The 25,068-nt window shown below is 37.5% G+C and overlaps 1 protein-coding gene across 1 annotated transcript in view; it reads left to right on the top strand.

Annotated features, from left to right (window-relative positions):
- Positions 1-22,800, top strand: part of HMCN1 (hemicentin 1) — a 415,431-nt gene extending 392,631 nt beyond the window's left edge. The window contains exons 98-107 of the mRNA XM_081299050.1: positions 2,895-2,957; positions 4,327-4,446; positions 4,921-5,055; positions 7,202-7,315; positions 7,829-7,954; positions 9,695-9,823; positions 12,175-12,525; positions 16,257-16,376; positions 19,718-19,844; positions 21,484-22,800. Of these exons, the coding sequence (XP_081155176.1) occupies positions 2,895-2,957; positions 4,327-4,446; positions 4,921-5,055; positions 7,202-7,315; positions 7,829-7,954; positions 9,695-9,823; positions 12,175-12,525; positions 16,257-16,376; positions 19,718-19,844; positions 21,484-21,850 (1,652 nt within the window). The 3' untranslated portion in view covers positions 21,851-22,800. The remainder of the gene's footprint in view (positions 1-2,894; positions 2,958-4,326; positions 4,447-4,920; positions 5,056-7,201; positions 7,316-7,828; positions 7,955-9,694; positions 9,824-12,174; positions 12,526-16,256; positions 16,377-19,717; positions 19,845-21,483) is intronic.
- The last annotated feature ends 2,268 nt before the right edge of the window (positions 22,801-25,068 follow it).

Below are 25,068 nucleotides of genomic sequence, written 5' to 3'. Positions count from 1 at the left end.
TTTCTCTTGGGTACATGTGTAGGCCATTTGGACAAGAGAAGAGCCACTGAAATGGAGGGTTATATTTTTTCAATTATGCCAGAGTTTCTAATCTGCTTTTCCTACTATTTTCAGTATGCCATATAAATATAACTTGGCAAAGATGTTGGTTATAAAAGAATTTATGCCAGCTGGGACCAGAGGAATTAAAATGATTTTTAGAAAGTCATGTATGCTGTCTTGCATTATCTAAGCTGTGACTGAATGGTGGCCTTTGTGCATCTTTAAGGGTCTCATTGGGTGGTCTGGGCATTTTAAGGCCTCTTACACGCTTGGATAATAAGAGTCTCTGAATTACCCCCATATGTAAGCCATTCCTTGCTGACAATGTTCCTTTGAATTTCAAGAATTGTGCACCTGCAATTTGTTTTTGAGTGACCACCAGGGGGCGAGCTTGCATTCTTGGTGACAGCACAGAATCCTAGAATGAGTTTTCTGATTAAGAAAAAAAAAAAAAAAAAATACAAAAATTGTCGAAGGTGAATGCTTAGGAAGTTCCATCTGTTATTATTTGTAATAGAAAAATAATCAATAAACATCCTGGAAGTAGACTATAAATATGCAAGTTATGGCATAGATGTAGGATAACTTCCTTAATAATCATTTGAAATAATTTTTAAGAAACATTAATTCATTTGTTTAGCAACTTTTTGTTGAGGGCAACATGGAGTAAACAAGTGAAAAGGGGAATATTTGTGACTTAATAATTGAAAAGCAGGGAATAGTATGATCCAGACCTAGACTGCCTACAGGTGAGTGATTATAAGAAAACCTGTTTTTCAGCCAGTATAAAGGTTATCATATCTCTTTCTTACCAATTTTTATAAGGAGTGGAACTAAGGGAACTATTTTTTATTAGTAAAGCTAAGCAATTATAAATCTCTAATTTTTATTTTTTAAAATATTTTGTTGTATTGGGGATTGAACCCAGGGACCCATGCAAGAGATTTGCTACTAAGCCACACTCCACGCTCCTAATGTAATTTAAGTATGTATTTATTAAAATGACTGAAAAGAAAAACCACAGAATGCCTACAAATGTAGTTTGTTTCAAAGTAACCAGATTATAGAGAATTTTATTCTATACCTTTTGAAGTTTTTACTATTATACATTTTTATAATATAAACAACTAATGTAATTCAAGACAACATATTTAACAATATAAAAAGAAACAAGAGGAAATTAATCCATAGTTAGTATATATTTTAATATGAAAATCTTTGGACAAAGAAGTAGTCATATGCCTGAACCTATATATGTACAATCCTACTGTGATTGAGAGTTTTTTCAGGGGATTATAGAGATGGCCTTAAGCCACTCAGTAACATTTTTAATGAAACAAAGTATAATCAGACATCAATTTCTGTGACAATTGCATTCCTGGAAAATACATTAAAGATTTAAATCACATGAAAAAATGTTTAGTATATGGTACACATGTTCAAAGCTTAGGAAAATGAGAAGGCTGTAATTGTCTAACAATCTTGCCATACTATCCCACACATTTCAGTATTGTAAAACCAGCCGAGGGTCTTCCTAGTCACAGAATTTTAATATCCTTTTATTGTCATGACAACCAAAGTATCTCATAAAAGAAAACTTCCCAAGTGCCACCAAATGAAAGATGGTCTGTCCCAATTGAGACCAAAAATCTAAAGTTACTATCTGGTAATAACTTACTAGGTTTATACGATATGTTATTTTCTATAATTATATCCCCTACACAGCATACTGGTTGGATTAAAGAATGTGTGAACAAACAAATGAGTGGAACATAAATTATAATCACCACCTGATTCAGTGGTGGAAAGGCAAACATTCATCTAAGTCTAGCTCCAGTGCATTATTAGCTCTTTGATCTTAGTCAATTTATATGACCTCAGTCTCAAATTCTTCATCTGAAAATTGGGCACCGTGACCCTAGGGGAATTGTGAGGTTTGAAAGAAAGCAGTGAATCACGCAATGGTCACTTAGCACATGCTCTAGACATTTCTTTTCCATCCATCCTATTCCCACTCCCTGGGAACACTCAGGAGGAGTTGCATCCTCTTAGGAAAGAGATTCCTTATTGTTCCTCTTGATGTCTAATTTAAATCTGTTCTAGAACAGTATTCTCGTTTCCCCTTGCTTCAACTCCACAGGAAAGGACAACATCACATACTGAGTGTTTTCACCCGAAAGATCCACAAAAGGAGAGGGCTCCTTCATGAGGTTCTTCTTTCCACTGACACAGATTTTTCTTTGGGCAGGGGTTACCAGGGATTGAACTTAAGGGCACTCGACTCTCGACCACTGAGCCACATCTCTAGCCCTATTTTTGTATTTTATTAGAGACAGGGTCTCACTGAGTTGCTTAGAGCCTCCCTGAATTGTTGAGGCTTGCTTTCAACTTGCAATCCTTCTGCCTCTGCGATTATAGGTGTGTGCCACCACTCCCAGCTTGGTGCAGATTACTTTAAGTTGCTTGAAAACAGCAAGCTTTCCTCCTTCCTAAACACAGCAGAGTAGTGATGACTAGAAGACAGCACTTTGCCTGGACTGTGCATAGCATACACAGTTATGATAAATAAAAAGAATTTGAGATAAAGTAATTTCATTTCATTTTCTTTTGACTGATATGAACAACCTAAACAGAAAATCTGTTTCCGATAGCCACTCGCCAGTCTCTGCACAGTGATTCATTTAGTTCTTGGTTGGGAAACAAGGTGAGTTTTCCATTCTTGCTTGTTTCCACCTGTTGCATTTTTGTCATGTGATGGAGTGTTGCCATATCTCCCAGGGGAGACTGTACTGGAAAGGAAATGGGTGCTACTATTCTAATAAGCTGGTTAACTTTGCTCTCCTCTTTTATAGGAGATCGAAGTAACCAGTGCCCTTCTGGATTTGCCTTAGACTCAGTTGGACCTTTTTGTGCTGGTAAGTGTCTGAATAAATAAAGCATTTTTAATTTTATAAAATTGTCACTAATACGTATCATTTAGTGGACATCATCTACCATTTTTCTAGGTTTTTGATCATCACAGTTCTATAAATGTCCCATTTGACAGGTGAAGAAGTTGAGATGTAGAGAATTAGAATCACTTAGCATCAGGTGGCAGACTAGATCTGAATGTTTTTCTTTATAAATCCCATGCTTTGTCAGGTTGGTGACAATCAACTGTGTCAGGGCTAGTAAGTGACCAAGTACAGAAGTGGAGAGAGCACAGAGCACTAAACTTCGCCTAGCGGCTTGGTTGCCATGGGTGCACGATGGAATGATCCAACATGACATCACCAACCCCTAGAACTGCTAGGTGGTGCTATACAGAAGGATTGTGGACCTTTGAATAACCACTGACTTCATCCTACCAAGTCCAGTACAAGAGAGTCTCAGAAAAATGAATAGCTATGTAAATGACTTAAGGAGCTCAAATTTGTATACTCAGTTATTTTCTTCCACTTATGGGCAATGTAATCCAGTCTAACAGTGAAAGGGTGGTCTTCAAACTGCCCAAATTTCAGCTCTGCCAATAATGACCTCAGGCAAGTTGCCTAATAAAATCAATTTAAATGAGTAGAGATTTATTTTTCTTCACAATTTCAGAAGTTCCCAGCTATTGTTTCTGGGCAAAATATCATGGCTGGGAGGGCATGGAGGAGCATAGCAGTTCTGGTGACTGGGAAGCAGAGAGAGAGAGAAGGGAAGGGAAGAGAGATGAACCAGGAACAGGATATTCCCTTCAAGGACAGGTTAGGCCCCCCTCCTAACGTTTCAACCATCTTCCAATAATGCCACCAAATTGTGAATCCCCCATCAATGGATCAATCCACCAATGTGTAGAGTTCTTATGATCCAATCACTTCCCCAAACACCATCTGTGAACATTGCTGCATTGAGGACAAAGCCTTTTAACACATGAGCCTTTGGGGGACATTCCAGTTCCACAGTATAACACTATAACCTGTTTGTCCTTCAGTTTTGTCATGCAAAATGAGAATAGCATTCTTCAGAGCATTTCTAGGAGAATAAGTGAAAACTGGTTAAAAAAAAATTAGATCGTAGTAAATGGTAAATACGTTTTAGGTAACATCACTGTTTGAAAGTAAAATATTCACTACTGGAGATAATTTGTAGACCTCAAATTCATTTTTGTTCCATAATTCCATTTTGTGGCACTCAGAGCATTCTCTTATGAAATTCAGGTCAGTGCATTGACTTCTGCAAGCAACTGTTTTCACTGACTGCTGTCGCTCCTAAAAATCAGAGGTTTGCATGCTGATTGGGTTGTATTTCTTCTTCTTTCAGACGAAGATGAGTGTACAGCAGGGAACCCCTGCTCTCATGCCTGCCACAATGCCATGGGAACCTACTACTGCTCTTGCCCCAAAGGCCTCACCATCGCGGCGGATGGAAGAACTTGTCAAGGTATTCACAGAGACACACTGAAGCCTCGGGCAAGGAATCTTTGCCATAGGAAGAGCATGTGGACCAGTCCTCTTCTCTCCTACTACCTCTGCCTATAGCTTGGCGATAAACAGAAAAGTCTTCATTGGGTTGAGAAAGAGGGTTTCTGCTGAGGCACCTTCCTGAGGGCATGCTAAAGCAGGGGTGCCCAAGTGACTCACTCAGGACCTCAGAAAGGCAAAGGAATATTTTTAAAGCCACCTGATTTATAAGTGACCTTACTGGTATCAATTAGATTTCACACCAGCCGTGCCTTGGGCTTGACAGCTATTTAAACCTCCTGAAATGACTCAGCCAAAAGATGTCGTCTTCTTACCCTTTTCTGTTTCTCGAGTGCTCTTTGCGTTCATTGCTTTCTTTATCCCCATTTCACAGCCGGTTCTTGGGTCAAGTTTTCTTTAACTCACCTCTGTTGAATGAATCCCTCCATTGTAGATATCGATGAGTGCGCCCTGGGTGGACACACCTGCCAAGCTGGTCAGGACTGCGACAACACCATTGGATCCTATCGCTGTGTGGTACACTGTGGAACTGGCTTTCGAAGAACCACGGATGGACTGAGTTGTCAAGGTATAAAAATGGCTGCTTTTTTTTTTTTTTTTTAATCTTCATGCTAGTAAATTAGACCCCTGTTTGCATCCTTCAAACTCTGTTAGGAAACTCCAGGGAAGATGATGAAGAGTCATCAAGCAGGGGAGACTCTAGTCCCTCTGGAGAACTTAAACCAGCACCACACTATACATGTTTTGTAAGTTGAGCTTCTTGAAAAGCTCTTATTTAGATGCAGTGTTCCACGGCTATTTTACATGTTTGTTGCTCAGTGGTTTTGAAATAACATCTGCTTGTTACCATGCACAACACACTCTAATAGAATCTTGGTTTGCAAAACTCCATTGTGCAAGACTAAATGCAGACCAGAATATTTATGGAAGTATAGTTTTATATAGACTTTATTTTTTCATAGAAGTTTTAATTTCAAAGCAAATTTAAGCAGAAAGTACAGGGTTTGCTTATGCCTGCTGGCCTCTCTCCCACTATAAGCATCCCACCACCAATGGTACGTTTCTTGTAATTGAACATACACGAACGTATCATCTAGAGCCTGCAGTTTACTTTAGAGTTCACACCTGGTGTTGTACACTCAATGGGTTTGCACAAACTTGTAATGACATATCTACCATTATAGTGTCATACAGAGTAGTTTTACTGCCCTAAAAATCCATTCCCAGCCTCCCTCCAACCCCTGGCAATTACTGATATTTTTATTGTCTCCATAGTTTTACTTTGTCCAGAATGTTACTCAAATGTATACAGAATGTAGCCTTTTCACAAAGGCTTCTGTCACTAAGTAACATCTTTTCTTGTCTTGAAAGCACATTTCTTTCAGCACTGATTAATGTACCATTTTATGAATGGACCATGGTTTATTTATGCATTCACCTCCTGAAGGACATCTTGATTGCATCATAGTTTGGGGCACTTTATGAATAAAGCTGTTACCAGGATTTTTCACAGAGGCCAAAAAAAAAAAAAAATCCCAAACTAAAAGTCTATCAATAGTAGAAAGAATAAAGTGTGATCCATCTACACCATGAATCATTGTATAGGCATGAGAAACCCCAGGTGTAGAAAAGAGGGTATAATTTTTTTAGAAAAGATCATGTAACTGGAAACAAGCAACTGAAGAAAAGGGGAATGGGTTTATATATTTAGGTAGAGATATATGCTCATGGAAGAGAGGTGGTGTTATTCGTAACAAATTGTTAATGTTGCTTGCCTTTGGCAGGCAAAGAGGCCAAGCAAGAGGGGAAAAAAGGAAAAAACTAAACTGAGAAATGTTTTAAAAGTATCTGATCACGTTGACACACTTAACTCTGTGCCTTTTAAGAGGTTAAATTAACAGGTCCCAATTAGCAAACATACAAAATAAGAGCCACTCGGTAATCTCGAGTTTTGGAATGTGAAACATGGACAGGAAGAGCCTAAATAATGATTCTTCTTTGGAAAGGTTTCAAATCGAACAATAGAGAAGGTACAGGTGTTTGAGATCACATGATCCCAGAGATGGAAGAGATTTGATTGTGTCTATGGGTTTGTGAGAATGATGAAAAGGAAGGAATGATTGATGGTCCATATGCAGGAACACTTCTTGAATGGGCATAGTCTCTCTTCCTTTGGGACTTGAGGGGAGGAGAGACCGTACAAAGCACAGGCCAATGCTCAAGAGTTTGGAGATTTCACACCTGCACTCCATGTTTCACTAAGAGCCAGGTGGTTTGGGGAAGAATTTGGCAATGATGGCAGAGAAGGAAAGATGTTGCTGTGATCAGTCCAACACAGGTGATAAAGATCTGTGTTAGACTATGAGCATCAAGAATGGGGAACAAAGTCAACTGCAAGATACCTCATTGCTCGTTTTTCCCTGGCTTCTCCCCAGTCTGTCAGCAGCATTGCAGGCTAAAGCTTCCAAGAACCAGGAATGGAAGCCATATGGCAAAACACATAAGGTGGAGAATTGTTTCATCAACATTGTTCTGTATCCACCTTTAAGGAGTGTCAACGAGAGATCCCGTCTCCAGCAGTTAATCATAGCAGTTATTTAGCAGAGCATTCCACAGCATATGTATTACATTCATTTTAGAGAAGACTTTAAAATGTTAAACATTTGGGATAATTAACTCAGGTTCCCTAACAGCATGAAGATTTTGTTTAACAGATATTAATGAATGTCAAGAATCCAGTCCCTGTCACCAGCGCTGTTACAATGTCATAGGAAGTTTCCACTGTGGATGTGACTCTGGGTATCAGCTCAAAGGCAGAAAATGCTTGGGTAAGAAAAGGGCTTTGAATTCAAAGCAATGATAACTCTGTAACGTCTTAATTCTGATCTAAATGCATATGTTATATCTAGGCACTGATTCACATGTAAGATACCAAGCATGCAATCCATGCAAAAAAAAAGTGAAGTCAAATGCCCTTTTACATGTTTAATTTCCTAATTACATAACTTTTTTTAACATTTCCCCTACTGAGTTTTTTTGTAAAAATATAACATGTACATACATAAATTTTTCAGTGAATATTTATATATAAATTTTATTTTTCCAGGAAGAGAAAGTAGTTGGTATGGCTACCAGCTCTGTGAAGCAATACTTTGTAAAACAAAATGACAATAATAGACAATGTGTTACATACTTTGTTGGATTTAAGCAGTTTAAGCTTACACAATGCATAGGACAATTGTGTGTGTTCATAATATCCTTAGAACCCAAAGAAATGGTTTCTCTGGAAACATGGCAGAAATAATTTTCTCAATCTGTGTTGCCTTTGTTCTTGTATCAAGATGTGAACGAGTGCAGACAGAATGTATGCAGACCAGATCAGCATTGTAAGAACACTCGAGGTAGCTACAAATGCATTGACCTTTGTCCAAATGGAATGACCAAGGCGGAAAATGGAACCTGCATTGGTGAGTATCTGGATATTTTGGTGACCAAAATCCGTAAAAACAACAATAGTTCAAATAAGAGATCCCTTTTAAAAACTAATGAGGAAAGTCAATTCAAGGTAACAAAGAAGTCTTTTTTCAGTAACTTCTCACTTCTAGATTGATTGAGCTCTGAGGTCCCAATGTCATGGCTACGCCAGGAATGCAGACTAATGACCATTTTGTGCTCCTCCAATTACACATTTGGTTAATATAAATTTTTTAATGTCTCCATGAATTTATATTACCTCATTTCTAATATGAAATTTAGCATACATATTTAGAACTTCATAGTAGGGTTAAGAAAAAATTACATTTATAGAGATTTATTAAAACTTCAAAATAATTTATTGTCTGGTCATTGATTTGACATTTAAGAATATTTAGTTGTAAAATAATTATATTTCGCCTGAAGTTTATTCTGTGTGTCTAATCAGTATTGGACTACTGAGTTACCAGATGTCAAATCAATGACAAGAAAATAAATTATATTTTCCCTAAGTTTGCTCTTTGTATTCCTATTCTATACCAGCCTACCCAAGTTAGCAGAGGTAGAAACTACAGGATTTATAAAAATAAACTGTCTATGGGGTTAAATTGACCTACTCCCTCCACCAAAAAAGGGGAAAAGATACACAATTTAAGACAACATAAAAGATAAAAATAAAGGGCATACACATGCCCAGAAGAGTGACAATATCTAATAGGAATAACCATCAAAGGTGTCATGGAAGTGATACATTTAAATATAGACTTCAATGACATAATAATTGATAGAGTTGACAGGGAAAAGAAAGCACGAAAACCTGTACAAGGGGAAATATCTGGGCATAAGGATAGACCATTAAAATGCTAGACATGTTAAAATGTTCAAGACAGCTATCTGTCCTTGCACAAGTCTTAGAATCAGATAAATTTCAAGTTTCTCATGGTAAAAATAGTAGTTTTTCTAAGAATCCATTCTGAAATGTTCTTTAGTAAAGTTACAACATGTCTTAGTTTTGATTCAGAACAATGATAGTAGCAGAGAACTCAGTACCATGTATAGTTACATGCCGCTGTGATTATTTTTAGAAATAATGACCCTTTAAGTGTGTATAAGATAATGAGGAATGAGATGAGCTGAAAAGTCAGAAATCTATTTAAGAAGCTGTAGCAAAAGTCTAGCTCAGTGAGAATGGAAGTCTGGATATTTATGGTTTTGATGGAAAGAAATGGAATTACCCAACCTTGGCAACTGAAAGAATAATTACAACAGTCTGATACTAGAGCCCTGATGATTAGGAAAACAGGAGTGTTGCTATCATAAATAAGGAAGTAAGGTTAAGACACAGGGGGCATGCTGTATTTACTGATAAGACATGGAAATAAAGATGTCCAGCTAGCATCTGGAGGTGTGGTACCATAGAAGTGATGTAGTACTGTTGCCAGAAATCTGCACAAATGCTAATCACTAGTATAAATAAAATGGTCAGAGAAGGAGGAAGTATAGAAAAGGAGCAAAAGAAAAAACAAAAGTGAGAATAAAACTCCTTCCCTACCAGAGATCAGGGCCAGGTAATAACAGGCAGAGCCGGGACTTAAACCCAGGTTTTCTGAGTCATATGTTGATATGGTCTTAACCTTGTGGTAAGATACAACTTCGAGCAATTCTACAAATTTAATGATGCTGGATTTTGAGAGAGGAAATGTTATTACTTTTTATTACCTCCATGTTTGTAGACATTGATGAATGTAAAGATGGGACCCATCAATGCAGATATAACCAAATATGTGAGAATACGAGAGGCAGCTACCGATGTGTGTGTCCAAGAGGCTATCGATTGCAAGGAGTTGGAAGACCTTGTATGGGTAAGTTAATGGAAACTCATTGATTAATAAAGCTACTGATACAGTAACCAACTGCTTAGGATCATTCTGTCCTCACATGTTTCCCTCTTGTTATACCTAGATGGTATATAAGTTGGTCTCAGTAGTTCATGAGATAATTTGGACACTTCTTCAGAGACTTCATAGTGAATTCAATTTATGTTGACATTTCAGTGATAATATGTTCACCCTAAGTGAATTTTGAACACCACACATGTCAAAGTGAGGTTCTGATATAATTGCCAAGACAACCTAATTATCAGGAGTATTTCATTATTTCTCTATACACATTACATAAATGGATGCATTTTGAGCATCATGCAGTATGAAGGAAAATTTTAAATTTAATGCACAATTTAAATGAATTGGTAATTATTATTTTATCTATCAAACATGTAGTATTTACTAGGTGCCATTCCTTGTGCTAAAAATATCTTGTTCAATTCTCCCAACTGCACATGATAGTTATAATCAAATATAAAGTAAGGAGATAATAGAAAGTATCTCTAAGACGGTAACCATACACTACTCTAAAAGACAGATCATTTCTTGATTACAAACATATCAAATTGTATTATTCCACAAAAATATGTAAGTGCAATAAAAAATATTTGTAGGCTTTTAAACACTAGCTTCCAGATTTGTACTATGCTTTTAAAATTGGTTGCTGTGTCACACTCCTGTAATTTCAGAGACTTGGGAGTCTGAGGAAGGAGAATCACAAGTTCAAGGCCAACCTCAAGCAACTTAGGTCCTGTTTCAAAATAAAAATTGAAAAGGGCTGGGGATGTGACTCAATGGTTAAGTGCCCCTGGGTTCAATCCCTAGTACCAAAAAAAAGTTATGGACTTGGTCAGTTTATGTCTTAGAATTATTCTGTCTTCATTTCCTTCCTTTTAATCTTTTGGATAAAGTATGTTTGGCTTGATTATTAATTTAAAAATATTATGTCAAAAATTATAGAAAGTAAATGTCTAGAGTTGTGCCAATATTCCTGCATCTGAAACTTGTAATTATATGGAAAATTGGGGGTACTAGTGATCAATATTATGACTGTGAACTGGGGAATAATTTCATTCTTCCCTTCATCAAAAGAATTAGGATCTACATTAGCGTTTAAACTCAGATTTCTCTGCATTCAAGACCACATTTTCTTATATGATACTTTTTGTTTTTACCATTTGTGGCTTTGATTTGACACATTGTGTCAAGCTCATTCCTTTTTTATTTCAACAAATCGTTATTGAGCACCTCATTCGTGCTGGGTGACGTTCTAGGTTGTGAGATAACATTAAGCAGGGTTAACCAGGTTTACCTTCCATGGGGAGAAAGAAGAATCACAAAGTAAATATGTAATGCAACTTCAGATTGTGATAAGCACTCTAAGGATAAATAAAACAGGGCAAGGGGAAAGAGTGACTTGGGTTAGGTTGTGAACAGGATCCTAGCAGCCTGTGAGAGAGACCAAATGAAATGAAGGGGCAGGCAGCAGGTAGGTCTATCTGAGCATGCTTATTCCAGACCGAGGGGTCAGCAGGGCAATGTCCCTCAGATGCTGTTGGAACTAGTTAGGCAGAGGGTAAAAAGGCCCTAATCCAGAGCTTAAACTTCTTCCAAATGTACAATGGGAAACACACAGTCTTGAGCAGGCGAGTAACGTGATGCAATTTATATTTGGAAAAGATCACCTGTCTGCTCTGTGGAGAACTAATCAGAAGAGGGCAAAGGTTTTAATGAAAAGATTTGCTACTGAGTCCTTTTAGTAACTGTTATTTCACGAAAACTGTATTATTTTGGGATTCCACACCCTTTGGCATCTTTGTTCCCAGAGGAAGCTATACAAATTTTCAACAACATAGCATGAGCTTACCTCATTGAACTCAGAAAGCCGAGTCTAGTGTTTCTAAGACTTAAAGTGACAACGTGATTCTTGCCATTGCATGTAAATGTGTATACCATATTGGCCCAAACTGATGCCACATCAGAGTTGTTCTTTTCAGCCCAGGACACAAGGCTGAAAACAGTCCATAGGTCTGGAAGTAGAAAGAGGATGGATTCACAGAACTAGCATCAGGTTTTCTGAGCCACCTGCTCCAACATGAGTGTTTACATAAAACTTGTACAACTAAAGCAATGCTCAGGGACAATCAGTCTTTCTCTACATTCATAAGGAGTGATTACAGCCTTCTCAAAAGCCCACAGTAGATGAGATGTGCCAGCATTCCTGGCTTTGGAGGGTAACAATGTCTTCAGTTTGTTTCACAGACTGATTCTTTATTCCTGTGTCTTGTGTAATTTTTTTTCTCTTTTCTATGTATCATGCACATGAGCAGACATTAACGAATGTGAGCAAGTGCCTAAACCTTGTGCACATCAGTGCTCCAACACCCCCGGCAGCTTCAAGTGTTCCTGTCCCCCAGGACAACATTTATTAGGGGACGGGAAATCTTGCGCTGGATTGGAGAGGCTGCCACACTATGGCAGTCAGTACAGTAGCTCTAGCCTCGCACGGTTCTCCCCAGTGAGAAACAACTATCAACCTCAACAGCATTACAGACAGTACTCCCATCTCTACAGCTCCTACTCAGAGTATAGAAACAGCAGGACATCTCTCTCCAGGACTAGAAGGACTATTAGGAAACCTTGCCCCGAAGGCTCTGAGGCAAGCCATGACACATGTGTAGGTAAATGTCAGCCATATTGCATTTCCTTTTGGTGGGCTCACTTCCTGACCAACGTCTAAGAATGTGTACAGCACCTGTCACTATTTGGGGGTGTTGAACTACATCTAATCTCAACTCTGGGATGACTCAGATTTTGGAGACATTTACTCTGGAACCTAAAACTATTACAAACTTTCATCAAATAAATGATGTATTTTCATGTGTACATTCTAATAGTTTATTGTGGTAGTTTCACTTTTTGATCACCACTGAAAGTGTTACTAAATTTAATGCTATATGGAAAAAAATGTCAGTGTATTCAGAATGTGATTTTTTAAAAATAAGGTATACGTAGTGTCACATAATGAGATTATGGCTGGGTTAAAAGTGACAGTTTTAGCTACTCAGTCAATTGTTCTATATGGCAACCACTATCCCATTGACTCTTGGTCACATGACCCCCTAGATTATTTTGTATGTTTGTATGTCACTGAAAAGATAATGTAAACCAGAACAAAATTAAGTTTTTCCCAGTGCTCTAAAATATGTGCATTTGATAGCTTTATTTAAACTCAAGTCTATAATGTTCATTTGTTTGCAAAAATGAAGTGTTATTTCCAACTTAAGAATTGAGGCTTTGCTTTCAGTTAAGTTGGAAACATTACCATCTGTCATTCGTTTAACTTAATTTTCTTCGAGTATCCACAGTTTACATGTGGATAAGCACCAAAGGGAAATTAGCAAAGAGAAATCAGCCCCAATATGTGTTAAATAGGAAAAGCAAGGAGGAAAGAAATTCTGTTGAAATCCAAACTCATTATGCCAGTCTCATTTTCTTACAATTCTTTTAAGTGTTCTACACTTTTCTTATTCTCTAAAATAAATATTTAACAGAATATTAATAAACATTTAAGGATTTCTCTTCCTCTTAATTTCAAATTTAGGTGGTTTTTGGGTTTTGGTTGTTTTCCACTTATTTTCTTTCCCCTTCTCTAATCCCTGTTCTTATATCATTATCTCTTCAGACATGCTTCCCTGGTCAACCTTAGGTGGTTGACCTGCTTCTCATATAATCTCTACTCAGGTGGACCCTCCATCCCTCTGAATACTCAAACTTTATCTTTTGTTCTTTAGGTTCACATTTTTCCAAAGCTTTTCTGTCTAGATATCATGATGTTTCTAAGACTTATTCTAATGGGAATTCTAACTTGTGATTAAGTTCCCAGAGCTGAGGGCAGCACCATTTATGCTTCAAACATTAATGTATTTATTAAGACTCTGTATTTTGTCCAACCTGGCCAAATAATACAAAATTGCTAAGTATGTGGACTCCAAACCATTCTGATTATTGGCCATTTTTCTTACTACAGTTTTAACCCAACTGTTCATAAGTTAAATTTCTTCACTTTTCTTTTACTGACAGAATCAACATCTGGTATTTTGTGTTCTGGCTTGGTGTGGTGGCCCATGCCTGTAATCCTAGCAGCTTGGGAGGCTGAGGCAGGAGGATCTTGAGTTCAAAGCCAGCCTCATCAAAAACAAAGCATCTCAGTGAGACCCTGTCTCTAAATAAAATACAAAAAGTAGGGCTGGGGATATGACTCAGTGGTCAGGTGTCCTTGAGTTCATCCCCAGTACCCCCACACACACTCACACTAGTAGTCATTCTCCCTGAAGGGTTTTCATAGCATATTACCATCTCAACCTTAGCTTCAGACAGACTCTTGTTTTCTGTTCTACCGTCACTCTCCTAAGAGTCTTTGTTTATGCTAAGATAGATTAACTAAACCACACACATCCTACACCATCTAGCCGATTTCTTCTAATATATCTGAAGGTGCACATCATTAAGAAAGTTTCTGAGTTCTTTCTTTCATAACTAACTGCAATTTCATCATTGTTGAGTCTTATGTTTTCCACCTATATGATGGCATATCAGAATTATCTCCCTTAGGCAGCCCTCCACTGTTCCAGAGTGAGGATCAGTCTTTAAGAATCTAAAGTAAAGCTGGGTATAGTGGTGCATTCCTATAATCCAGTGGCTCAGGAGGCTGAAGTAAGAGGATCACAAGTTCAAAGCCAGCCTCAGCAATTAGCAAGGTCCTAAGCAACTTAGTGAGACCGTTTCTAAATAAAATATTAAAAAGGGCTAGAGATGTGTCTCAGTGGTAAGTGCCCCTGGGTTTGATCCCCAGTACAAAAAAAAAAAAAAGCATCTAGTAAGCTTTCACAACTAGTCAAATTGCTGGATATTTAAATTTATTTGGGGGCAATGACCAAGCTTGGAAGATTTCTTAAAATATGGTGAGTATTTTATATCATTGGGACTAATAAAGAAATTTTCAGACAGCTCTGTAATTGTGTAACAAGAGCCACTTACAATCAACACCAAATGCCTTTAATTAACCATCTGGGATAGACAAGTTACCAAAGATTCACATTAACAATATGGAATCTTTTTAGAGTTAGGCTGAAATTTAGCTTTGGAAGGAATTGATTCCAAGCTTAGAAGCAATCTAATGTTTATTCTTCCTTTTAAGTGCAGATATCATGCTTGGGAACCCTTCCTGTGTTGAGAGTTTTTATATTAATCACTTGGAGTTTAACATTTTAAATTTTTCTTGCAATTTTAGGTTAAAGCAAATTTTAAAGGGAAAAAGTAATAAGAGCTCACACAAGTTATGAAATGAATGCTTTGATAACTAAAATGGTGTGAAAACATTGACAAATGTTTGAATATTTATCATTAACAGAATTTAAATAATTGTGGTTGTGTTTTCAGCATGTGTAAAATATGCAAGGTGAACAGATCCTTTTCTTCTGAATCATCTCCCACTCTTCACTTTGACTTTAGTTCTACCCTACAGCACACCTGTTACCATTTCATGACATTTTCTCAGCCCTCTGCTGGTTAGTGAATATTCAAGGACTATTAGAAAATTGAAATAATAGTCAAAGCAAAATATAGTCAGGACAAGAAATCTTAGATATCCCTTATACTGAAAGCAAATCTCAATTACTTTTGCATTATCATCTATTCTCACTCTCCTTTCTATTGTGCTTATGAATTGCTTTTCTTCATATCAACCATCTAGCAAATTTGGAGGTAGGGTAGATGGTCTTGGCAAAGGATCCAGCTGAGATCTTGAGATGTTAAATGGCCTCCTGAAGGTAGAGTGACTACACATGCCTACTTGCCACCTGTGCTTGACAATTTTATGAAAAGTTTGATGAATAGTTCACAAAAGTAAAAACATTCCCATTTGATTATATCTGTACATGGGAAAACTATGCATTTGTGTTAGTTGGAGGTCATACAGAGAGAAAGAGCTACAAATTAAAATAAAACCTAGTAACTCCATTTTCCATTTAATCTCAAGACAAATTATCTTTTAGATAAATTCTACCATGCTGTGAAGAGTTTAGTTCTTTAGTGGTTTAGGAGCATATATGAATCTGTCACCTCTCATTTCAGTCTAACTTATTTAACCAATAAAAAACTGACCAGTTTGGGGCTTCGGCTTATATATGCTTGTAAACAAGATAGAGATTTTCATATTTTAAAATACAGTGTATATTGTATGCCATGTTTTTATATAACACATATTGATGTAAAACAGCTCTGAGCATTCTTAAACACAGAAGTATAAAATCACCAAGAAATTTTTCTTGTATGCCACCAACTTATTTATCAAGGGCTATCACAGCTTGTGCTTCCGTTTGACCTGTTATGCACTCTTCTTTCTCAACAGATATTGATGAATGTCAGAACAGAGACACCTGCCAGCATGTGTGTAAAAATACCATTGGAAGCTATCAGTGTATCTGCCCACCTGGTTACCAGCTCATGCTCAATGGAAAGACATGCCAAGGTAAGGAAATGCTGGGGTGCTCACTGCTGCAACTTCACATAAAACCAGCATAGCAGGATGCGAGAAGTATTGTGAATAACTCTCCTACTCAATTCTCTTTCCCCATGCCCGTGCGTCAGACTTATGTTTCAACACTGCTTCTGCAAGTGGGAGAAGCAATAAGAAAGCAGTTAAGGGAAATAGTTGTGAATTATTTTTGGTACGGTTTTACTTGAAGGAGCAAGAATGCTGAAGCCAGTTCACATTTTATATTTTTAAAACCTTTTTCCATAGTTAGCTACAATGGAAGGGGAAAATGAGACGAGTACCTCATATTTACTGCAGTGTAGGGCATGACTTTATTTTTTTTTTTTTGCTCATTAGACTTATTTTTAGAGCAATCAGTGAGCAATGGATTAAATAACCCATTTAATGATGGGTACAAATGATGTGGGACAGTTATGTGCTGGTACTGCAAATGCAAAAGGTTTAAATTTAAATGAATAGATCTTGAAGATCTTAACAGTGTAATTTAAGACAGTAATCAAATCAAAGTACTAGCTTACAGGTTCTATAACAGAGTTAAGAACAAAGTGGTAATAGAAAAAAAAATCTCTGCAATTCCCTTTTTACACAAAAATGTTCAAGAACTGTACTTTGGTGTATATTATACTACAACAGATATTTGATTTAAAAGGAGTTATCTTGCTTCAGATCTTAAATGACTTAAAAATCTCTAAGAAACTTCCTCGATTTTGTAAACAAAAGTGAATATTATGTAGGTCTTAATATGAATTTTATTTCTGTCATGTACAAACTATTCCTTTGTGAAGAATAACAGGTAAAATCTTCAGAAGAGTACTTTATCAGTAGCAAGCAAATTGGGACTATTTGGTATTAACAAAAAAAAGTTTCTAGAAATGCTCATGGAACCCATGTTTCTGGAATTATGACCTGGGTGAGAAATGGCTTCACTTAGTTACCATGAGCAGCTCCCATCCCAGCCTACCCTCTTACACTCTGACAGTCCCCAGTTAAGATTGTGGGATTGACAGGGAACCCAAATTCAATGATAACCTTTGCTCCCACTCATCAGTCACTAAATATTACTAAGAGTCGACCTCATACAGAATATTTTACTGAGATATAAAGTACTAGAATAACATTTATATTACAGGGTGGTGTTTTTCCAGAGCACCTGTTACTTCATTTGAGTCAATAGTATAGATACATCAAGGCAATCATTTGTACCCATTGTACAGATAAATAGTATTAATTCTCAGAGTGATTTTGTGATCCTCAGGATCCTAAAACAAATTCACTACACTTCCTATATGTGCACCAGACAGCTGGGAAAAAATGGGGCAAATACTGTTGGATATTTGAAATAACCAAACCAACTGCAAAACTTCTTAGCCAGATAAGAGTTTGATCATAACACATTCAAGAGTTTTCCTCTTTCCTAAATTTGGCCTTTTTTTTTTTAAGTTGCCCTTGTCACTCATTAACTTAAGAGTTTCTCAGCTTTTGTTTGCTCTATGGAGTGAAAAATACCGTGAACAAATCAGAAACAGGTGTCAGTTGAAATGTTTGCAATTTAAATGGGTTACATATTTTTGTGGATTTAAAAAAATATGAGAAAACAACGATACCTTTTGAAGAAGCCTTTAAAGAATTACATTGGGGGGTAGTTAGAAAATGAAGCATTTAGGAAGAACAAAAGATAGCTTTTAAAAAAATCCTGTCTAAATTAAAAGCAAAATACAAAGCTTAACCAATTAAGATTTGCCTAAGAAGTGGTGAAGAGAAACTAAAAGATACTTATGCTAATTTTATGCACCACTAATGTAATCCTAAAAATTTAGAAACATTATATTGGCCTTGCATTTGAAGTGAGTTCTCATCTGTCCTTGTTTTATAAAAACTAATCCATAATATTTATCAAAAATGTGAATTACTTCGTACTGTTCTGACATTTTAAATATTTTCATCTGAAATTATTTTTTGAAAGTATCCAGAAACACTTGGTTAAATGCATTCTTATCTTCCAAATCTGAAATTTTTCAGCTCATTTTGGGATTTGTTTCTGATAGCCATAATAATTATAAGCCCATAGTTTAGTTTTTATTAAATATTTAAAGAATATTATAGAAATTAAACATCACTACACTGTTAAAAGTATGATTTGTTTTTTAACTTCTGTTTGTTTTATTGGTGCATTATAATTATATAATAACAGGAGTCATTATTACATAGTCATACAGTACCTCCTTCCTTTCTTGTTTTAGTGGTTTTGTTTTTGTTTGTTTGTTTGTTTAAGAACAGTGAGGAGAGTGATTGGGGGCTAAATGAGGCTAATTAGAAAAACTGAGGGGAAGTTTTTTTTCTTTTTTTGGTACTGGGGATTGAACCTGGGGTGCTTTACTACTGAGCCACATTCTCAGCCTTTTTCATTTTGTATTTGGAGACAGGGTCTCACTAAGTTGAGCCAGCTGAAGCTGGCATTGAACCTGCGATCCTCCTGCCTCAGCTTCCCCAGGCTGCTGGGATTACAGGTGTGCACCAGCATGCCTGGCTAAGTTCAAAGTCAAAGTCAGATAGCTGTATGTAGGCACTTGTAAGGAGCATTCCACCTCCTTAAGTGATTGAATAAACCTATATCCTGTGTGCAGGAGGGAAAAAGTACAATGAAATAAACCCAAATCAGTTCTCCTAAGAGGTGCGTCCTGACTGCACTTCTATCATGAAATAGGTGCTGGCCAATGGGTACCTGTTTCTTTAAGTTCTGTTTTAATTGTCCTTAGTTCTAGTGTTTTAATTGTTTCTCCTTAACACCTGTGCAGAAAACAAAATAAAGATGGTTTGTTTGCATATTTCCCCCATATTACTGTTACAGTAGGATGAGCCTCCTCTGCCACCAGGTGAGGATAGACTCAGGTGGACTGTGCTCCCTTTAGTCAAATTTGAATAGCTTGGGGGTCATTCATTTCATCCTGGACCTTTTATTCTTTATTGTGTCTCTTTACTTTGCAAAAGCATCCACAAGTGTGCTTTAGATTTTTTAGCTTGTTTGTAGTGCATTTAAAATATTATTTGCTTTACAAACTCAAGTGTACTCTATTTTTCAAATATAAAAGACACCAGAGAGCTCTTAATAGCCCCCTTCTCCTTTTATAGCTCTTATTTTTTGAAGTGTTTTTCAGAAATCTACACCAGGGAACATGATTACCATTTCATGGTTGAAACTTAGGTATGACACTGAATTCATTCATGAGAAGTTAGGCCACCATATTGCAGATATCCACAATGGCAGCTCATTGACCCCCCGTTGCTGATGCTGTGTTTTCCTTTGCTCTGCCTAGATGTGGATGAGTGTCTGGAACAGAATGTACAGTGTGGGCCCAATCGCATGTGCTTCAACATGAGAGGAAGCTACCAGTGCATCGACACACCCTGCCCACCCAACTACCAGCGGCATCCTATTTCAGGGTATGTCTGGCTCTCTCATCCCAGACAAGCTTCTGAAGAATCCTTCATCTCTCTCCAGTCTGCACCCTGTCTGTGCCCATGTTAACTCAGACTTTCCACCAACTCACGGGGGTTGTGGGGTGACATGAACGGGCAAGAAGTGAGCTCAGCAGCCACTGCAACCTGTGCCATCACTTTTGGCTGCCAAGGTTTCCCAGAACACTGTCCCCAGCACAGAAACACCGTGTAACCAACATCTAGAACTCTACCTCTTCAGAGAGCATCTTAGGTGTGATAGAGCCTGCCTTTCTTGGAAATGTCCCAGTTTCCATTTGTGAAGCCTCAGTTCTAAGTGCTCTCAGCATGTAGAGCACTCCAAGCAGTACCTTGTCTGTGGTTAGGATGACTCGCGGGGCAATGGGAGGATGGAGATGAGCGAGGATGAGTCAGTAGTCTGCCCATGTTTGTTGTCTTGCTGACACTTCCTGCTGTCTCAGTCTTTGCTTGGTTCTAAATAAACTGTTCTATGTTCTCCCTCCTCTTTTGGAAATGTTATGCCCAGACTAGGTACCAAGGTAACAGGATGCTTGAAAACAGTGATAATGTTCATTCTGGATGGTGCCTACTAAGGAGAAGAGGTTCTTAAAGCCAGATACTCATTGGGGCTCACACTCAGTTTGACTCTTGGTCATGCCTACCAAGTTACTGGACCGTGGTTAAGTGTGGTTTGCTCAGAATCCACCAAAAAAAAAAAAAAACCTATTTGTAATTGGTCTTATGGGAATAGGAAAGGAGAAAATTAGAATTATGGACTTATGAAATGTCTAGAAATACTATGACTAAAGAATCCATATCTTCTTCAATGGTCCTCTGCTTTTTTTTCCCTCCCCCTCTGGATTTCTGGCAACAATTTGAAAGTCATCATGACTTAAAAAGCAGTCAGTGTGGGCTCTGGAAAAAGAAAATATGGTTTTTAATCTAATTATCTTAAATATGAAAGATAATTACAAAGGAAGTTCTCCCCCGGGGCCAGGATTTTTAGAAAAATAAGCCAAATATCAGTGTATCATATTTCAGCTTTCAAACAGTGTTAGGATAGATGTTATAATTTTAAAAATAGCTTGTATTCCTCCTTTTAAGAAGTATTTGTTGCCAATATATGTACAGATGCTTTTGTTTTCAAAACTGACTTTTCATTTCAAAGAAATGTACACTTGGAGCTGGGCATCTCAACAGTAAAGTATCCATGAGACCTTGGTTCAGTCACCAACGAGCCCCACCAGATGCTCTTTGCAGAGGGAGAGTTCTAGACGTTGGTTACATGGTGTTTTTATGCTGGGGACCGTTCTGGGGAACCTTGGCAGCCAAAAGTGATGGCATAGATTGCAGTGGCCCTATGCAACACACGGTATTTGTGCTTACTTCAAGAGCTCCAACGTTTCTTGCTTTTAATGGAACGGAGATGGATACTTGACTCTAGACCATAATCTCTTAGCCATCTGGCATGACTTAGTAACAGAGCATGGGGTGAGTCTTACTGCTCTTGCAGTCTTACTGGCTTCTGCATTTAATGCCTAAATGTTGTCATAGTCACCTGGCTCATGCTCTCTCTTGCCTCCAAACCAGATAACTTTGTATATTCCATGTTTGTTGTCCTTAGGTTCTGCCTCAAGAACTGTCCACCCAATGATTTGGAATGTGCCTTGAGCCCATATGCCTTGGAGTATAAACTTGTCTCCCTCCCATTTGGAATAGCTGCCAATCAAGATTTAATCCGGCTGGTTGCATACACGCAAGATGGAGTGATGCATCCCAGGACAACTTTCCTCATGGTGGATGAGGAACAGACAGTTCCCTTTGCCTTAAGGGATGAAAACCTGAAGGGGGTGGTGTATACCACCCGGCCACTTCGAGAGCCAGAGACCTACCGCATGAGGGTTCGAGCTTTATCCTACAGTGCCAATGGGACCATTGAATATCAGACCACATTCATCGTTTATATAGCCGTCTCCGCCTATCCATACTAAGAAGCTCTCCAGAACCTCTTCACACAGTTAAACCACATTTTATTCCTTACAGTCAACTTCGCCTCAACAGTTGCAAACTTGGCAACTTGAAAATGGTGCTCTCCTGTTTCGTGTGCCTTCCTTGATACTGCTGAGGTATTTTGATGCTCCCGCCATGGTCATATATTTTAGTAAGGTCTAGGAGTCCCTTATTATTTTCTTTATTTATTACACTCAAGCAGTTACTTCCCAAAGATGATTCTGAATATCTAACAGGACATAGCAGTGATGTTTATAAAACAAAATGAAACAAAAACAACTAATTCAAAGTTAAGTCGATTTTTGAGCATTTGATTATTTTCAGAATAAACTAGTTGCTCTGTGTTTTGATGAAAAAAATTTTCATTATTTCATAAGATTTTAAGTACTGATACTTTTTATAAAAGGACAACTATTTTCATTTAAGGCAGGAGAGGGGAATACCACATTTTGCAAATATAGTACCACTACCAGAGAGTTTAACTCCAAATGGTGCTTACCTTGACAGAACATCCAAAATAAAGATATCATTTTTATTGATTTGTTAAATCATCTGAACAACTTATGGTAATAGAAAAATTTACTTTGTCCCCAGCTGATTGTCAATGGCACGGATCTTTGCTCTAACATTTTGATCCAGTCTTTCAGTTAGCTACCGTAACTTTTACAATTTTTTTTTTAACTTTTCTGTCAAGGAAAACAATTTTTTAAAATGCCAATAAGACAGGTTTATTTTTTTAATCTATGTTCAAATTAACACGTTAAATGTCAATACACTGTACATGGTGGTACCAGACTCTGTAAGCAATTGCCAAGATGTATTCTATTTTTATGAAGTGTATATATATTACCTTAGTATGTATTTTCTATATAATATCTTGATGGGCTCTTTTATAAAATTATTTTATAAAAAAACAATGTCACAATAAAGTCACTCTGAATAAAATTTTTACAACTTTTTTCCGAACCTGAAATGTGTTTCCTTACAGCTGTAACATATTTATGATCATATATAAATATGTATACATCACAACAGCCCTTGAAATAGGTGGTATTATTATTCATTTTATAGGGCCCTTTCTTTAGACATCACAGCTTGTTAGTGGCAGAAATGCCCTCCTTTCTCTATCTCCTCAGGCTTCAAGTCAAATGACATCTTCAGTACAAGTTTCCTCAGCCATCTAAACAGTGATCTTGTCACCTCTCACCTATGATAGATATTAAACTAGTGAAGGCCAAATCATGGCCTAGGATTGAATAATGTGATCCTAAGTAAAAATCCTTCAAAGAACCCTGAAAAATGTGTCTCATCCATGTGTGAAGCTCTCAGTTAAGTTTACCAAAGAACAGTGTATAGAACGCTAGTCCAACAAAAGGTACTTTGAGTCAAAGGCATTTCAGAGTCAAACAAGTTTTTAAGAAGTACTGTATAATATGTCCTCCTATAAAAGATTTACTATGAACACTGTACATTTAAAGGATCTTAAAAGGTCAGTAACGAGTTTAAGTTGTTCAAGCCAACCTTTTCCAAGGTATTTAATCATAAACATCCCCCCCAATATGTTGTGATATCTCACTTAGAACTTGGGGAAATGTACTGTACTTGAATCAATAAACCTGCTTTACTCCTCAGACTTAGGACTTTTAATGGCCCGGCACGTTGGCACATGCCTTTAATCCCAGTGGCTCAGGAGGCTTAGGCAGGAGGATCACAAGTCCAAAGCCAACCTCAGCAACTTAAACCCTGTCTCTAAATAAAATATAAAAAGGGGCTGGGGAATGTGGCTCAGTGGTTGAGTGTCCCTGGGTTCAATCCCTGGTACCAAAAATAAATAGGTAAGTATTGATGGCATGCCTGTTTTGTCCTTTGCCCAAACCCATCATTCTGTGATTAGAACATGCATAGGGAAACAATAACCATCTTGTAATAATGCTGTGACAACTCTGAGGACAAAAGCCTACATAATAAGGATAGAGAAGGAAGGTAGATAGGGAGGGAGGTTGGGAGGAAGAGCCTGGAACCTTCTATGATAATGTTGAACCATTTTATTTATTTTTTAAAATATTTTTTAGTTATAGTTGGACATAATACCTCTATTATTTATTTTTATGTGCTAAGGATCAAACACAAGACCTCGCATGTACTAGGCAAGCACTCTGGACCCACAGCCCCAGCCCCTGTTGAACCGTTTTATAAGCCCTGAGATGGTTACCCCAGGACTTCTAGTTGTTTGAGACCAATAAGCTATTACTTAATTCAATAAACAATTGGCTTAAGTATCTATTGCCCTCTAAATACATGCATGCCTACAGAAACCCCTTTCCTCCCCTGGTTTTTTTTTTTAATATTTTTTAGTTGTAGATGAACACAATACCTTCATTTTATTTATTTTTATGTGGCACTGAGGATTGAATCCAGTGCCTCATACGTGTGAGGCAAACGCTCGACCACTGAGCCATAACTCCAGCCCCTCTCCCCTGGTTTTTTCCAGCTATATTAATTGTACTACCATTCATCCAGTTACTCACACTGAAACCCTGGGAGTGATAATTTGACACTTTCCAAACTCCGCATATTAAGTCCATCAAAGTATGACTATCATCCCCACTACCATTCTAAGCAAGGCCACCATTGTCGCATACAGTCCACTCCTAGCTAGTTCCTTTCTCACTCCTGCTCTGCGATACACTCCACTTTGTATAGAACTAATGGTTAAAAACCATCTAAGAGATCATGGCACTCCATTAAAAACTTTTCTAGTCCAGAAGTGTTTTCTCTCTGCTGTGTCAGTTTAGATAAGCTAGAACTACATTTTGTTTCTCTGTACCATTCAAATTGTGGGCCACATGAGACATTTGCATAAGATCTGGAAAGTAGAAATGAAGCTGTGGCCGTGTCCTTTTACACTGAGAAGGTCACTGCAGGAGTGGTAGGTACTATTTCAAGTCACATACCTTTTCACTATTAGCTCGTCATGTTGGTGTGGAACATTAGAGAGCCCACAATTGTCCTACCTCCCACTGAATCCTTCACGTTCTACAACTCCTGTGCCAGATACATGTTCATTTCTGTGACAAAGAGCCCTAGCTTTTCTTGCATGAGACCTCCATTGAAGATGGTTAAAGATGGTGAAAGACTGCTCTGGAACTGCTCTGTGACTCCCAAAACTCATCTTTTACCCTAACCCTAAATGTGACCA

This window comes from Spermophilus citellus (genome assembly GCF_964194105.1).
Source record: "Spermophilus citellus genome assembly, chromosome: 6".
In the NCBI taxonomy this organism is placed as follows: Eukaryota; Metazoa; Chordata; class Mammalia; order Rodentia; family Sciuridae; genus Spermophilus; species Spermophilus citellus.
This window is presented reverse-complemented; position numbering and strand designations above follow the sequence as displayed.